General features: G+C 51.8%; 1 protein-coding gene across 1 annotated transcript; it reads left to right on the plus strand.

The window, feature by feature from the left end:
• The first annotated feature begins 807 nt into the window (after positions 1 to 807).
• On the plus strand, positions 808 to 15,464 carry LOC117647535 (protein kibra). The gene is made up of 14 exons (XM_034389312.1): positions 808 to 935; positions 1,959 to 2,068; positions 4,522 to 4,616; positions 8,347 to 8,446; positions 8,531 to 8,690; positions 8,776 to 9,034; positions 9,118 to 10,331; positions 10,444 to 10,530; positions 10,617 to 10,809; positions 10,895 to 11,129; positions 11,212 to 11,531; positions 11,624 to 12,010; positions 12,105 to 12,238; positions 12,325 to 15,464. The coding sequence occupies exons 1-14, from the start codon at positions 808 to 810 to the stop codon at positions 12,656 to 12,658; spliced, it is 3,756 nt and encodes a 1,251-aa protein (XP_034245203.1). The 3' UTR covers positions 12,659 to 15,464.
• Positions 15,465 to 17,016: the final 1,552 nt, after the last annotated feature.

The raw sequence follows: 17,016 nt of genomic DNA on the forward strand, positions 1-17,016 counted from the left end.
TCGAGTCGCGTCGCTGTTCCCCTACCCCGCGGCCGCGACGCGACGGCGTGGCCGAGCGGGGCGTGGCGGGGCGTGGCGTGGCGGGGCGTGGCGGGGCGTTCCGAAGCCGAACGCAGCCGAAGGAGCGAGCGGGCTGGGCGTGGGGCTGGCAGGCTGGGATTGCTGGGATGAGGCTACCGGCTTGGCCGTGCCGCCGTGCAGCCCAGCCCCAGCCAGGGCAGGGCCGCTGCAGCGACGCAACGCAGCAGCACGCCGCGGGCCCGCTGCCCGCTCCACAGTCGTACCTCGAACTCGTACGGGACCGAGACCAAGCGGCAAGCGTCCGGCCGACGCGACGGCGACGCCACGCGACGCCGAGCTAAGCCCTTCCCTGCTGCAACCCCGACTCTCTGGCCTCTCTGACCACGGCCACGGCGCGCCCGGCCCGTTCGCCGTTCGGCGCGCGTAGTGCTGGCGCTGGCTCGCCGCTGGCTGGCCGCTGGCTCGCTGCTGGCGCTACCCCGCGCTCGCGGTCCCCGCCCCCCTGCCCCCCGTTCTCCGCCCCTCGGCCCGCCCCTGCCGCCGCTGCGCCGCTGCCGCCGCGCGGCGGGCCCCCCCGTCTCGCCCCCGCCCCGCGCTCCCGCGAGCCCCCGAGCCCCGTGCTCCCCCGCCCGCGCCCCGCTCGGCTCGGTTCGGCTCGGCGCAGCTCGGCTCGGCTGGCTCGGCAGGCACTCGGCAATGCTGATGGTAATGAGCTTTCAAAATGGCGGAGGAGTGAGGCCGTGTGGTCGAAACGCTGCGGCAACGGATGGATTTTTCGAGTGAAATATGCCAAGGAAAAGGAATGGCGAGATACCGCTGCCTGAAGGATGGGATTTTGCCCGGGATTACGACGGCAAAGTGTATTTCATCGACCACCACAACAAGAAAACGACTTGGATAGACCCTAGGGACAGGTAAGCAGAGCCAGAGGCCCAGAGGCTGCCGACGGCCCTCCGCCCGCCAGGATGCCTCCGCATTCCAGAGCTTTTTCGTGCCTTCCCGCCCGCGCCCGCCCTCGTGCGTGTGCCAGGGGGGAAGGGGAATTTTTGGGCCATTTTTCTGAACCGTTTGGCGCCAAATTCCAGCAGATGCAGCCCTGCAACAGCCTCTGGCAAGTTGTTTTTGTGGCGCGAGCGCGACGGTGCTGCCATCTGCTCGAAAACATGTGATGTTGTTGTGTGTACTTATCACAAATACTGTTGCGTGCCTACCCGTTCTCAATATTTGTGAGATTTCGGGAACGCGTTCATGTATTCCCTCGGTCACCTGTTGTAACGTTTGAACAAAAAGACTACGGTAAATGTCATTCATTTTGAAATGTGTTTCGTCTCTGGTATTTACCATCAATCTTGGAATAAACCAAATCATTTTTAACATTCCTGGAATGCCTGTACATTTCTTGTCGTTTCCATGCCCTGGAAAGATATAAATTTTTATTTTGGAGTTGAATGATTGTTACTTTAGTTGCTCATAAGTTATCTGCCTCAAACATTGCAATACAAACTTTGTCATCTGAATGAAAACCTATCAAAATTTAATGTGAAGCAACACTTTCTGGCTCAACTGCTGTCCTTGCATTGATATTCCTTCTGGCCAATGCAATGATTGTTCCAAATTTATGTTGTTAAGAAATATTTTATATGTTATTACTTGTTCATGTTACTTGTTGCTCATGTCATTTACCTAGACCAAAGTAACGTATTTTTATTTGTTTATTGAAAGCCATTTGACTGTCAAGCACTTCTTAAATTCATTTCGGCATCCATTATTTACTTACTTTCTTACTGTTTAGTTGTTCCAGTGTTCCTTAGAAGGTTCAAAACTGTCTCTGTTTGTTATTCTTTCTTAAATAATGTGTGAACACATGGGGAAACTCTAAGCTAAGTTGTCTGTGTATATAAATTTAACAAATACCTGTTGCACTGTCTGTTTTGTAGGATAACAAAGCCGCAGACCTTTGCGGACTGCATTGGCAATGAACTGCCGTTAGGCTGGGAAGAGTCATATGATAACCAAATAGGAGTTTATTATATCAACCATGTCAACCGTGAGTCCTGTTTTCTTTTCACATTTTGCATGAATATTGATTTGAAGTGAAGGTCACTCTCAAGCGATGCCATTTGTGCTTTCTTGAAGAACACGAGTCTTGCCCAACGCTTCTAGCAAGAAGCGATAGATTTTTACCAAGTTCTGTATGAGTTTTTGTTTGCCATGGGCATGTTGGAAATTGGCCTTCACTACAAGCTTTGTACAATTGCATGTGCTTTTTGTCTAATTCCATTACTTCTATGAGGGTGCTTTCATGGTGTGGGCACATGAGTTTTATTTGTTTGTATGTTACATTTTTTTCTGCCAAATGTATTATATATAGTACAGTAGATGGATTTTTTTAACATATTAATCTTTCACTGCCACTATGGTGGAAATGGCCCACTCCGGCCTAGTATTCATTCTGTACTGAATTTGGATAAGTTTTGTAGCATCACTGCTAGATTTTTCTAAACCTGATTCGAAGCTCAAACTTTCATTACAATTTTTTTTTGCCCATTTTTATTTTTTAATTTTTTTTTTTGTAACATGTCACTTGATTTTGTTGGGGTATCATTCGTCACCTCCCTCGAGGACCGCCAGCAGACTGACTCCGAGAGTCGTTTCGGTCGCCCTGTCCCTCTCGCACCTCCAGGCCCCCAGGGGGCGTCCTTATGAGTGCGAGCGAGGGGGACAGAGCGACGAAAACGACTCTTGGAATCAGTCTCCAGGCCCGCCAGGCCCGCCTGCACGTGAATCGGCCACAATGTAACCAATCACCGATTGGCACGGAAGGGTCGATGCGCGGTGCGGCGCGCCAAGCCAAGCCATGCCAAGCCATGCCAAGCCACTTGCATGCCGTAGTGCAATTGGTTCCTCGAGTCTGTCTGTCCTGTCCGGCCGGGCGGCCGTCTGCGCCGCCGCTCCATGCCGGCCGCGCTGCGCGCACCGAGCCGCGCTGCCTGCCCGCTGCCTCTGACATCACGAATGGTGCTCCAGTTGTGTCGGCCAAGCCTCGCTTTGGCTGCTTTGCCGGAATTCTGAGCAATCCCAAAGGTCGCGTCTCTGTCGCACCCCTGCGGGACGTGCCGCGGGTGCGACAGAGACGGAGACAGCGCGCCGAAACGACTGTTCGGAATCTGTGTGCTGGAGACGCGGGATTCCGTTTTAGTACTGTCGTGGTATTTACTAGGAGGGGGCGGGGCGGATGGCGGATGCGGAGAGGCCAAGTGCCGAAGTGCAAAAGAAAGGTGCCGGGCTTGCCCTCCCCCCTCCCCCTCCCCCTAGATCGGCATGTCGCTGTCTCTCTCGCACCCTCACGGACAGCCCCGTGGGTGCGAGAGAGACGGCAGTGGCGAGACGACTCTTGTGAATCGCTCGGCAGGCGGCCCAGGCGGCCCGGCCCGCGGCCCCGCTTGCAAATATTTGCAGTCCTTGCAGTCCTCCACCTTTCCTTTCCTTTCCTTCGCCATGTGTCATGCTGCTGGGGAAGGGGGCGTGCGGCGCCACTTGGAGGTTTCTTCTTTTCTGTCCTGATTTTTGCGCAATGCACTGAGGGTAGTTTTCAATTAAGGATATGTAGTCGGTCGATCCCTCCCTCGCCTCGCGAAGCGAGTGACATTCGCCAACGTGGCCTATGACCGCACCCCTAGATTATACTCGGGTCAGAGGGGCCTCTGGAGCAGCTGGAGTCCCAGTTCCAGGACGAAGGAAGAGGACCATGGGGCTGGCGGGCGCGATGGTAGTTAGCTCTGCGAGGCATGAATCCTTTTACTCCAATCAGTGGCGCGGCAGTGGGCTGATTCCGAGAGTCGTTTTCGTCGCTCTGTCTCTCTCGCACCTATGAGAGTCGCCCCATGAGTGCGAGAGAGACAGAGCCTGGAGTGCGTGGTTCCTCGCGGTGCCGCGGCTCGCGGGGTTCCTCCTACTACTCGGCGTTCTGGAGTCTCTGCAGCGTGGCTGCGCTAGCTGCTCTAGCCCCCTGCACTGGAAGCTGGAAGCCTTGCTGGAAGCATTGCCGGAGCCGTGCTGGAATCGTGGAGTCGCTCCCATTCCAGGCACCAGGCTCATTCCGAGAGTCGTTTTCGTCGCTCTGTCTCTCTCTCACTCATGGGGCGTCCCGTGTAGGCGCGAGGGAGACAGAGCGACGAAAATGACTCTCGGAATCGGTCCGCCGCATGGGGATGCCGTGCCGTGCTCCACGCCGTGCTCGTCGCGGACAAGCTGCCGTATATGGCATCTGTCAGTCCCCCGTCTTGTCTCGGGGCCCCAGAACGCAGTGGCGTGGCGTGGCGCGGCGTGGCGTGGCGCGTGCCGGGAGGCGGGAGACGGCGGGAGGGGTCTCGGGGAGGTGCGCGCAAGGCGCCAAAAGGTGTTGCATGACGGGGGTGGTGTTTGGCCGCTGCATGTGTGTGCATTGCGTCGTGTGTACGTACGTCGTGCCTGTCGCTGAGTGACCGTGTTTTGTTGCAGAGTGTACGCAGCTCGAGGACCCGCGGCTGGAATGGCGAGCCATCCAGGAAGCCATGCTGCGCGACTACCTTCAAACGGCACAGGACGTCCTGGAGGTGAGTCAAGTTCCAGTGCAGCATGCAGTGGGCGGGGCCCAAAGGGCGTTAGGGTGCCGGCAGCCCCTGCAATCTTGCCCCCGTCAACCTTGCCCCGATCGGCCTTGCCTACATAGGCCTTGCCGCCGCGACGTCGCCGGGTAGGCACCACGCAGTGCCCCGCAGTAGAGCGGCCTACCCGGCACGGCTGAGGGCTCCAGCAAGACTGATTCCGAGGGCCGCTTTCGTCGCTCAGTCTCTTTCGCACCCTTACGGGGGACTTGAGTGCGAGAGAGACAGAGCGACTCTCGGAATCAGTCTGCAGCACCCCGAGGGCTGAGTGCTCCACCCACTCCACCCCGCCTGCGCAGCCCGCGCCCCCTTGCCCTTTGCATTCCTGCTGACAAAGGGTTGTGAAGGTCGGCAGGCGGCCTGCCCTATGGCGGCGCCGCCGCCGTCCGCGCGCGGGGCGCGGGTTCGATCCCCGGCCAAGTTCAGGACACTGTCCTTTTTCTTGAACGGCCCGTGCAGTGTGTGTGCGCTTCGTTCGTTTTGGCCGAGCCGCCCAAGCCCAGGCCGCCCCAGTGCCGCCGCCCCGTATCACCGTGCAAGCCCAAGGTCCCCAAGGTCATTGTGACACCAAAACAAGCAGCACGGCACTGTGAACGACCTCGTGACCCGCCGTGCCGTGTCGCGCCGCAACGCGCGGCACGCCGGGGCTGCGGGCCGGTGCAGCATGGTGCAGCACTGCAGTCCGATTCCGGAGAGGCGTTGCGGTGCTCTGTCGCTCTCGTGGGCCCGCCCGAAGGGGTGCGAGAGAGACAGAGCGGCGGAATAATATTTCGGAATGACTGGGCTGGCGGTGCAGGGGCCTGAAGGCCTCCCCTCCCCTGTCAGGGTCACCGGGGCAGGGGCGGTTGGCTCGGGCTGTCACCTGGCCGTCAACCCGTGGCGTTCCCCGTCCCGGACGCCGTCTTGGACGCCGTCCTGGACCACACCGCCTCCGTGACGGCCCTGCCCTTGTCCGCTTTCTGCGACGCGAGACTCCCGACGCGACTCTGACGCGAAGGGCCGAGCAGAGCCCATTTCCCCTGCTGCAAAATTTGTGGAACCAAGGCGGCGCGGCTGGGCAGCCCCGCGCACCAACCTCCACTCGCCTGGCCGCCGCGCCGCGCCAGGCCTCTACGCCAGGCCTGCCCCGCCGGGCCCTGCATTCCTGAGAGCGAGAGAGACGCAGAGGCTGGTTGTGTGCCGTCAGTGTCCGTGTGGCGTGGCTGGAATGTCAGGAATCTGGCCGCGGCGTGCTCCCTCCCCCTCCCTGCCCCCCTGCCCCCTCCCCTCCCCGCCCCTCCCCGCCGCTCGCCGGCCTGCCAGCGCGCTGTGGCCTGTTGCTGGAATGCGCCCAGTGCGGGAGCAGTCGTTGCCGGAACCTCCAACATTCTCTATCTTTCTATCTCCGTCTCTCTCGCTCCCCCTCTCTCTCGGGCGCGCGCGCGTGGCCGCTCGCGTCTCTCTTGCTCGTGTCGCGCGCTCTCCCCTTATCTCGCTCTCCCTGCCCTCGCGGCGCGGCGCGCATGTGTGTGTGTGAGAGTGTGTGTGCATTCCCTCTCTTCTTCTCACCTCGCGCGTTCTTACGCCCTTCCTTTCTGGATGCATTTCTTAACCAAATTGCGGCCAAAACGAGGAGTCCTGTCCGCACGGCGCGCCTCGGCGGCCGTGGTGCCCGTGTCCTCCATGGTCGTCGTGGTCGTCATGGCAGTGGGTGCATGGTGGCGTGGTGGCACTGGGAGGCAGCGGAGCGGCCCGTGGTGGCGTGGCGGCGGCATTCCGTACGTGGCCGACGTGGTCGACGTAGTCGGCATGGATGCCCGCGTGGAATGCATTGGTCATTGGTCGCGTGATGGTGATCCCGGTGGTGCTCGTCGAGGTGCTCCTCGTGGTGGCGGTAGCCGCGGCAGGGATGTGGTGATCCGCGGGGCGGGCTGGCGCTAGCTGGCGCTGGCCCTCCATTGATGGCGCCGAGGCCGTCTGCCTTTTGGCCTTTTGGATCCGGCGGCACGGCGAGCGCGGAGCACTGCGGAGCACGGCGACGACAAGCCCGTCCCCTCGGACTACGTTCCCTTCCCTTCCCTTCCCTTCCCTTCCCGCCAATGGAACACCCCCTCACTCCCCTCGCCGTGACGCCTGGTGACGCCCCCCTCCCCCTCCCCGCGCGCTCCTCGACTACGCCATGCTACGCCACCGTACGGCGGAATGTGTCAAGGGCCGCGCCGTGCCTGCCGTGCCTGCCGTGCCGTCCAGGACCAGGACGGACAGGTCTTGGCGCTCGGACGGCTCGGACGCGCGGCGAGGCACGGCGACGACGCCGCGGATGCTGGACGACGGCGACGGCCTCCGTCCACGGGGGCTCGGGATCTAGAAAAATTTCGAAAGAAATAAAATCCACTGCGGCGGCTGTTGACATTCAGCGGGAAGGGGGCCCGCTCGCCCTGCTCCATGGAATCATTCATGACGACGCCGGCTTCTTGGTGGTTTTGTAATCCGCCAGGAAGGACACTCCGCCGCTCGGTCCGACGGCGTTTTCAAAACGGCGCGCGAGGCGCACCGAGCCACGGCAGTGGCAAAGGCCCCCGAAGGCGTGCATGACGGTTCTCGAGCATTTCAGCCTGAGGTGCTGAAGCACCCGTAGTGCTTTAGGTACTCTCGAAAGGCGCCCAAAAGGGAGCCGAAGGCGAGCGAAGGCAACGGCCGGGCATGGAATGGAGGCATGGTGAGGTATGCAGCTAGACACAGCCTTGGTTCGTCCTTGTAACCCCTCCCCACCGCCCCGCCGCCCCGCCTCCTCTCCCACCTTTCCCTGGGGGCACTCCCTTCCCTGAGCTGCCGAACGGAACGAAACCAAAACGGAATCATCATCTCCCGTGGGGCAGGGGGAGGGGGCGGAGGGGGAGGGGGCCGGGCTAATCAGATCCATGGGCAAGTGGACCTGGCCGGGGGGGGGGGGGGGGGCAGGGATGCTGGCTTGGTATGCAGCTGGCGGAGGGTGGGGTGGGGAGGGAGGGTCAGCGGGCTGGGATGGGATGGGATGGGTCTGGCCCATTGGGCCGTGCGCCGTGCGCGGCATGCCGTGGCGTGGCGTGCCGTGGTGTGCTACGCTACGCCTTGCTCGCCTGCCTTGCTCCGCGCCCCGCAGCCCCGCACCGTGCGCCGTGCATGTTAGTTGCCCCGACCCGCGCCGGCCGTACCCATATCGAGGGCCGCCGTGCCCTGCGCAGCCCTGCGTCCGGCCCAGGGACCCACGCCACGCCCGCACCCTCGGCCGTCGGCCCGCCAAGATCCTCGAGGACCTCGAGGTGGCCGCCGTCAGCAACCCTTTGGCGGCTTTTTGGCGGCCCGCCGCCGCGTCGCCGGCCCGGCACTGCAAGTCGCGGCGCGATGGTGCCATGGGCGCGAGTGTGCGCGGGCACCGCGGGCACGCCCCCCGGCCCCGGCGCCATGCCGGCCTCCGCCATGCCGGCCTCCGCCGCGCTCGGACCGCTTGGACACCGCCCCCTCCCCTGTCCACCCTTTCCCCCCTTTCCGGCCAGGGACGCGCTCCCGCGCCCCTTCCACCCCCCCTCGCGAAGCTGGCCGAGCTGGCCCACCACCCCGTGTTATCAGTGCGAAATCGTAAGGCCCACCTGCCCTGCCCTGCCGGCCCACCAGCCCTTGTGGTGTCTGTGTGTCTAATGTGTGGTGTTCTGTTTTGCAGGCGAAAAAAGAAATCTTTGATGTGAAGCAGCGAAGGCTGTACCTGGCACAAGATGAATTCAACCACCTCAGCGAGCAGCTCAACTACTCGAGGACAAGCTGTGAGTTCTTGATGCATTTGTTTTGATGTTGGCAATGTCGTGACAAATAGAATCGTCTCATAATCGGTTTGTTTCCACTTGCAGTGTGCTCCAGCTCGAGTAGTGTTAGCACCAAGTACGATCCAGACCTGCTCAAATCAGATGTGGCGTTGGCCCAGAATCGTGTTTCCAGATTGAAGCGAGAACTAGAACAGATTCGAGCAGAAATGAATAGCACTCAAAGAGGAGTAGAAACCTTGGCATCGTAAGTTAAATTCTCTTTAAAATTTTGTTTCCAAATGGCTTTTGAGTGCGAATTGTAGTTTAACGTGTCGTTCTGACTTTGCCAGTGTGGAACAAAAGCTGAGTAGCTCTCAAGGAGGATGCTATAATATCCAAGAAGCTCAAGCCATTGTTGCTGAGCTCCGGAACATACAAAAGTCATTGATGAGTGGTGAGAAAGAGAAGGCAGAACTGATGCTGTCATTAGCTAAACTGAAGGATGATCTGACAAGGCTACAGCTGAGTGAGAGTTCACCCGATGTTTCAACTCTTAGTCTTCCAAGTGAGAAACTCAGTACAGCAAGCCAGACAGACTTATCTGGGGAGGTAAGAGCTCTTTTTTTTCATCATATTTTGGTAGCATTTAAGTTAACACTGTAAACTGATCTACCTGTTTTGTTACATATCAGATGGTGTCAATGGGGACCCGGTTAGCTGAGATGGCCCGTATGCGATTGAAGTATGATGAAGCCCGTAAAAGCATTCAACAAATTCAGCAAAAGTTAGCAGATTTAGAAGAAAAAGTAATACCTGGCCAAGCTGAATCTGATCAGGACCGACTATTACTTTTCCAAGAGAAGGAGCAGTTGCTGCGGGAGCTTCGATCAATAACACCACGCACACATTCTCTGACACCTCGTCAAATGTCAGATATCCAACAAGAAATTGGCCGTGTTAAACAAGATCTGAACAATGCATTAGAAATGTCAAATCGTACAATTGCCGAGAGAGTCAGGCTACACGAAGAGAAGCAACAGTTACTTCAAGAACTACGTGATGTCTTACGTGCAATGACATCTCTTGAGTCGCAACTTAAGACTCTTTCGGCCAGTACTTTGTCCGTCTCTAGCAGCTCTAGTCTTGGCTCCCTCAGTACCACGAGTAGTAAGGGATCTCTGAGTAGCGGACTCAGTTTCACTGATATTTATGGTGGACCTCAGTGTGTTGGGACCACTGCAAGTGACAAGCCCATCAATATGGCAGACCTTCATAGAAGAGTTGAGCGTCTGTTGAAGGAGTCTGGTTCGCCGTCTCTTTCCCCAAGATCCTCATTTACTTCAGTATCACCCCCGGTGTCCCCGGTGTCCCCGGTGTACAACCCTGCAACTGGTCCACCCCCAGCATATGAGCATGTGGAACGCCAGCGCAAACAACACCAGCAGCAGCAGCAAGTGCCGCACCAGCCTGCTCTGTACCAGCAGCCGCTCCAACAAGTGGCAGCCAGTGTGTGTGCACCTGAAGAAGCTCTTCTTGCCTTAGATAGAACTCAGTTAGAAACTCGCCTTGCAGAATTAAGATTAAATCAGGCCGGTGTTAATGATTATGTGAATTGTGTGGTGAACTCTCATATACCGGATCATGTTGAAGTGCGCTCAACCTCTGATTTGCGGAGACCCGGTTCAAGCACCAGTCTGGCCCCAATGGACCCTCCTTTATCCCCAATCTCAGAGACTCCCACGTCATCCGGAACCAACACGCGATCAGTGTCTGCTGCTGTCAGTGATGAGTCAGTAGCAGGCGACTCAGGTGTGTTTGAGGCATCGCACAAGAAATTACAAGGCCCTGGAGGCATGGTGCTTTGCGACATGAACTTGGAGACAGCGCAAGTTCAAATCAAACTAAGGTAAGACGTTTGCTCAGATTTATCAAATTCTTCGTTTCTTCTAATTACCAGTCCATGACAATGCCATGCCTGGGTATAAAGTTCCCAATTCAACTTTTTTCTTTCTCAACAGGTATTCACTTTGCGATAGCTTACTACATGTTGGTATTGAAAGAGCGCGTAATTTAGCTGCTCTCTCCATCCCAGAAAACTGTTTTGTGTAAGTTAACTTTTCATTTCAACAACAGTGTGGAAATGTTTGTTTCTTTTTAAATAGGTCCTAACTGTGTTTGATTTCTTTTTCAGACATATTAAAGCAGCTCTGCTACCCTCATCAGCGCCTGCTACTCTAGCCTGTTGCACTAAAGCTGTAGCAGACCTTAGGAAGCCAACTTTTGGTGAAAACTTTCCCTTGTCAGTACCCCTTAGCAAGTTGTGTGCAAAGACACTTCAAGTTCATGTTTGGTGTGCAAGCAACTTTCAACCTGAGGAGTGCCTGGTGAGTGCCACTCGGTTTTCAGTCAACCTTGGCGTATATTACTCCTCTGTAACTAACTGGAATCCTCCTTTTGTGTCTCTCTCAGGGTTGTGCTCAAGTCAGCTTAGCTGACTTCAATCCTGACACAGTGTCAGTCAAATGGTACAACATACTAAGCTTCCGATTCATGTCCCCAAGTAATCTAAATGCTGCATCCTCAAGCAATGCTTGCAGTGCAGTTTTGGGACCTGTCACAGAGCACCACTCTCAACAGAAGGAAGAAAGTTCTGATGAATCCACTATTATCTCAAGCCAGACGTCCACCCTTACAAGAAGCCAAGGTAAGCAACAATCACTTCTTGGGATAGTCACTTTCCTATGAAAATTGAATTATTTCAATTAAAAAATACTTTGTTCCACTAGGGAATCCCACTGTGTGCACAAGGCTTGATGAGCTTGCTGCCTGCCTCCGAAGTCAAGAAGAGGAGGTTGAAGATGAGGATTGTGAAGAAATTGTGGAAGACGATAGATTAGATCTTCGGATCCCGGAAGAAAGTCTTGATCAAGTTGTAGAAGTGTCAGAGGTTGACACTGAAGATAAGGAAACCAATACAGAATGTGTATTCCTGCCAGAAAAAGGAAACAAACGTAGGGAAGAATCAAGTAGAGCAGCAATGGTGATAAAACGCTCACAAACATTTTCACCTAGTGCTGCTGTAGCTAAATCTCAATATATTTGCAGAGTAAGTGGTTCTCAAAGTACATGTTGTTTCTGCATTTATCCACCGTAAATTTTAACGAATATCTCAACAATATTCTGTGTTCTGTTTGACAGCTAAACCGCAGTGACAGTGACAGCGCAATGCCTTTGTACCGGAGACCGAGTTGCTCGAGCGGCTTGAGCAGGCCGTTCCAGCGTAACTCTGTCGAACGGCGTTCTCTGAGGTGGAGGAGATCGCCCTCCTCGTGCTCCACGCTCTCCGTGTCTGGTCATTCAAGTCATCACGACCGCAGTCAAGGTCCCCATATCACTGCCCCGCGCACGTCGCTGGACTTGGAGCTCGACCTGCGGGCTCAGCACACTCGCCTGGAGACGCTGCGCGACGAGCTGAGTCGTCTCAGGATGCTCAAGACTCAGTTGGAGGAAGCTCGCTCCAGAGGGGACAGCGAACTGGCTGCCTGGCTGCTGGAGGACAAGCAGTTCCAGAACCTCATTGCACAGGTATGGAGAAAAACCAGCACTGTCAGTGACATTGTTTCAGAGCACACGCAAAGGCTTATCTTGATCCATTTTCTTTTCTTTTAAATCAATTTAGGCGGAAATGGGGAAAAATAGCAAGAATGTGGACGATCGTAAAGTAGAGAAGCTCCTTCAAAAGACCAGCAAAGAAATTTACAAGTTACGTAAAAGCAAGGCTGGTGTCGGGCGGCCAGATGTCATTTCATTCAAGTAAGTGCCCTCTGCTTGAGCATAACATTTATTTCTTTTTCATCATTTTTGAAGTAATATTAACTGTGTAACTTTGGCATTTACAGGCAAAAAATGGCATTTTTCACCCGAGTCAACCTTACTGTGCCAGTATTGTCTCCTGAAGACAGCGGCTTTCATGTTGATGATTTGGATGAGAGCCGCTCAGAAAGCAGCACCTTGAAAAGAGGTACTTCATTGGGTGCTGATGAAGAAGAAGAAGAGGAGGAAGATGTAGATGATGAAGATCAGGTTGAGGAGTACAGTGCCCAAGAAGGATGTCAATGTGGTGATACGGATGAGACCTCAGAACGGCAAGTTGAGGGTCAGGAAAGTAAGAACCCTACTGAAGGGGAGAGATTTGAGTATGTGGTTGACCGAGTGTTTGGGGTTGAAGTGTGAACTGTGCTTGTGGCTCGGCATATTGTCTTCTCTGTGATGTGGTGTCTGTCTAAGTAACTTTTACTGGTGCTTTTCGGATTGCTCAAATCTAGCAAAGAGCACCTTATAAGAATTGACAGCTGAAGTGGGCTTTCAAAAATTTTATTATCATTTTTATTTTGGTACACCAAACATGTAATGGACTGTTCATGCTTTTCTTTGTTGTTTGTAGAAGTTTGCAACCTGTTGTATTTCTGCCTGTGGCTTCTGAAATTTTTAAGCTTTTTTACTGAATGATATCAAAACTTTTAAATGTTCATCTTATATTTTGTAAAGAGTTTGTGTTTAAAGGCCTAGTCTCGACCTATAACAGATGATTTTCAGTTGATTGTTTACTATCACCATGCTACATCTTAGCTATATTTTGTTAATTTTCTTTGACAAGTTTCTTTATGATTCCTGTGAAATCCGTCTTTGCTACCCAGATTCATTCGTTTCCCTACCAAAAAAGTAATAAAACTAAAGTGAAAGTTGTTTTGGCCTTGCTTTCAAGTAATGATACAGTTCATCATCATAGACTGTTCATGGCCCATTGTTAATTGTGATAAAAAGTTGTTTAGTGATTTTCAGTGTGCAAGTGCAAGTACATGACTTAAATTATAATCTGAAACAAGATAAACTCTGGTGCTATATTCATCTTCCACTTCTAAATGTTATATTTTTTATAAAATTTTAGGGTATTATGCAGGGCTAAATCTATTAATACAAATTGAATTTCTATTTGTTTATTTTATTGGATATGTAATATTAATCTAATGTTCTAAAAAGACACAGTCATGGAAGTGTTTATTTATGTGTAAATAGGAAAAAACACCCTCACTTCTTGGTTTTAGTGCTTCCAGTTCAAAGTTCTGATAATATCTATGGTTGAATGGATTCAGTCAACCTTGCATGTTGTATTGTGTGGCGGTGACAACTGCCATGAGTACTGCCTTGTGCAAACTAACAAAACATAGTTTACTCTCTCAACTGTTTCAAATGGTGCTAATCTGCCCACCGATTTAATACTGAAAGCTTTCCCCCTTACACTGTCATACAATTAAAATTTGTTGCGTTGCATGACAATCATTTTATGTACTCACAGTACATTGGCCTGACAATCACGAAATTTAATCATTGCTGCTTTTAATGAAGTCTCAAATGAGGTATTCTTGTTACTGATTTGAGAATTTGTGATATTTCTGACTGTGGAAGCTTTTTCACATTCTTGTTACTTTTCCTCACTTGTTTTTGAAATGAACTTTTAAAGCTTACTGAGAAGGCTATCTTTTCTCTCTGTGCCATAGAATTTATGTTTTGATTTTCTTTTCTTTTTGTCTATGGCAAGGACAGTTTATATACTTCTGATGTGATTCAAAAGCTTTGTTGAAATCATGAGTAAGGATCCATTTATGTAATGGATGTTTTCTGTGTAAAGTAAAAGATTTATTGACCTCTGGACATTGTTGTTGCTGAGGTGCTTGTTTGATCAAATTTCCCTCTAGTTCTTTCTAAAACAAGAAAGAAAATATGCTTCATGGAATCAATAAACAGGGTATCTAGAAAGTAAAATAACAGCTCTAGTTACAAGCACATTTCTGTTCTGAAAATCATCTGGTGATTTGTAAAACTTGTAAACACTGCTGCTTTTGTTTCCTTGCTTATAGATAATGCCTCTCATAGTCTCTTGATATTTTATTATGCCTTTTAATCCTTGAATGGTTTTGAACACTGTTGGGAAAATGTTCGTGGAAAACGATGCCTGTTTGTCTGCCTTGCTGCAAATGTTACTTTAAGACATTTTAAGTTAATAGAGTATTGCTCAAACTGTATACGTAAGTTAGCAGGGTTGTGCAGATTATAAGTACAAACCACAATCTGGCTGTTCTTGCTAGAGCCGCCTTAATGCCATCATTGTTTGCTTCTTATTAATTTAATGTGTACAGTAGATTATTACTTGTTATTTAATTTTGATAGTGACTATTATTGTGCCTGTTTAATCTGTCAATATGTATGTACCGACATTAATGTATAGATCAAATTTTGTGCAAATTGCTATATATTATATTAATTTTTTTTTTAATTACTCTGCCATTGCTGTAGTTAGTTTTCATCAATCTGCAGCTTTGATGGGAGCAGAAACTTCTCAAAAGTCTTCCTTAAAAGTCCTTCTTTGTTTTTGCCTCTTAGAACCAAACAACTGTTGCTGAATTGGTGATTTCTACATCAGATTCTGACTTACAGCTACACATGCGTGCTTCTTAATCATTATTTCTGAGTTGTTTTGATGTAAACAGTTATTGAAAAGTTCTGTTGATGTGCAGCTGATTCACGTTGCCTTCTGATCCTCCCACATTCCTTTTCTTTGAATTGCTTCCTTCATGTGGGATAAGGGATTTGTGGTATGTGGGAACCCAAGTATGACATGTCTAAAAAAGAAAATGCTGCCTGTTTTAATTATTTGTACTTTTTTAATTGCTTGTAAAAATGTTTATCTTGTTAAGGAGTTTAGAACTTTGAACTGATGGTTACTCTTTGTAATACCATTCAAGTGTAGGGCATCAACTTGTATCATATGTACAAATCTATATTGCTGTCGTGTCTTTTTCCATATTCAATTTGAAATGTATAAGACTTTTTATTTAAGATTTAAGAGATCCCATGTGTTATAGGAACCAAAAGCATTGCAAATGCTGTTTTGATTATAAAAAAATTCTAGTTTGGTACCGTTGACTGTTGAAAATAGAAACATAATTTATGATTAAACAAAGTATTTTTTACAAAAGAACTGTGTTTTTTTATTGGTTGAGTAAACTGCCTTCTCAGCGTTTTTTCCTCCTGCTTCATGGCATCTTTTAATCAGGTTACCACTTGTATCTGGTATCATCAGCACAAGTTTGTGGCCACTTCTATGAAGCGAGTTGGTAGCTGTGTGGGCTCAGAAGTCGCCTGCTGTGAGAAGGGCTCGGGTTCGAGTCTCGTCGGCACCAATCTTTTCCTGAGTTTGGTTCCCAAACTCTCAGTTCACTTCTCGAACCCAAAGAATCAGGTAACCACAGTCTGAGTTTAGGTGATCCCACAACGGGTCGGTCGGTCGAACGGTCACATGGAACATCACTAACCGGTGGCTTGGTCGGCAAGAGCGTCGCCCAAATCTTTTCATGAGTTTGGTTCCCAAACTCTCAGTTCACCTCACTTCACGAACCCGAAGAATCAGGTAACCATGGGTCTGAGTTTGGGCGGAGACACACCGGGTGATTTGGTGGCGCAGGAGTTCGGTTCAAATCCCAGGTATAGAAATGTTTTCCTCTGTTGAACCTCGAATCCGGTAACTTACCATTACTTCCAAGATTGGCGAGCGAATTTTCATCGTCTCGGTGGCTGGGAGCGCAGAGGAGGTGTTCGCGCTGAGAGACTTTGATTCGAATCCCGGGTACCGAAACATTTTTCTTAGTTGACTGCATGAATGCGGTACAATTAGCCCAAGTTCAGACTGGTTCACATAAAGGAGAGCCTCGGTGGCTCAGGGGGCTGAGGTGTCGAACGTAGAGAGAAGCACTCGGGTTCAAATCCCGGCTAAGAGTATGGCTTATGTTTTCCGCCGCGGTGCTGCTTTTGCAGCAGCGTGTCAGATGGGTGGCCTACCTTGACGGCGCGGCTCATACACTGATTTAAAGGCCAGATATCTTCCAAACAATCTTGGCTGTTAAAGAGTGCAAAAGAGAGTTCCCGCCGTCAGCCTCCACCCCAAGCGTGGCAAATGGGTGGTCTATCTTGGTGGCGCTGCTCTCTGTATATCACCTCTAGGATGCAAAAGAGTTCCCGCCGTCGGCTCCCACCCCCCCTACCCCCCCTCCCAGAAGGAGAGGGGAGTAGGGGCAATCATAAAGGGTTAGTAACCTGACCTGGCTGGTAGCGAACCAGGTCCAACGGGAAACATGTGCTGCCGCATGGCCTCCAACCAGCCTCCACGGCCCATCGCTCTGCCACCTGAGCTACGACAACACACCTGTCCGACACGTCCTATCTTAGAGTGATGGTACCGGGGTTGAGAAGTAAACTGAGGAAAAGATTCACTCAACTGGGAATCGAACCCAGTTCTTCCTCCCACCGGCCGACACCTCTACTATATCGACCATCCAGCCACTGAGAGGCAACGCGATCTATCTTAGAGTGATGGTACCGGATTTGAGAAGTAACTTGAGGAAAAAGATTCACCCACCTGGGAGTCGAACCCAAGACTTCCTCCCGCCAGCTGACACCTCTACCATATCAGCCGACCAGCCACTGGGACGCTACGCGATCAATCTTAGAGTGATGGTACCGGATTTGAGAAGTAA

Source organism: Thrips palmi, unplaced genomic scaffold (genome assembly GCF_012932325.1).
Source record: "Thrips palmi isolate BJ-2018 unplaced genomic scaffold, TpBJ-2018v1 HiC_scaffold_2, whole genome shotgun sequence".
Taxonomy (NCBI): domain Eukaryota; kingdom Metazoa; phylum Arthropoda; class Insecta; order Thysanoptera; family Thripidae; genus Thrips; species Thrips palmi.

What these genes read in the sequence shown, in the direction of transcription:
- LOC117647535 (XM_034389312.1), top strand. Translation starts at nt 808, where the DNA reads ATGCCAAGGAAAAGGAATGGCGAGATACCGCTGCCTGAAGGATGGGAT. An exon ending in AGACAGACTTATCTGGGGAG is followed by an intron (nt 9,035 to 9,117) that starts GTAAGAGCTCTT and finishes GTTACATATCAG; the next exon opens with ATGGTGTCAATGGGGACCCG. An exon ending in CCAGATGTCATTTCATTCAA is followed by an intron (nt 12,239 to 12,324) that starts GTAAGTGCCCTC and finishes TGGCATTTACAG; the next exon opens with GCAAAAAATGGCATTTTTCA.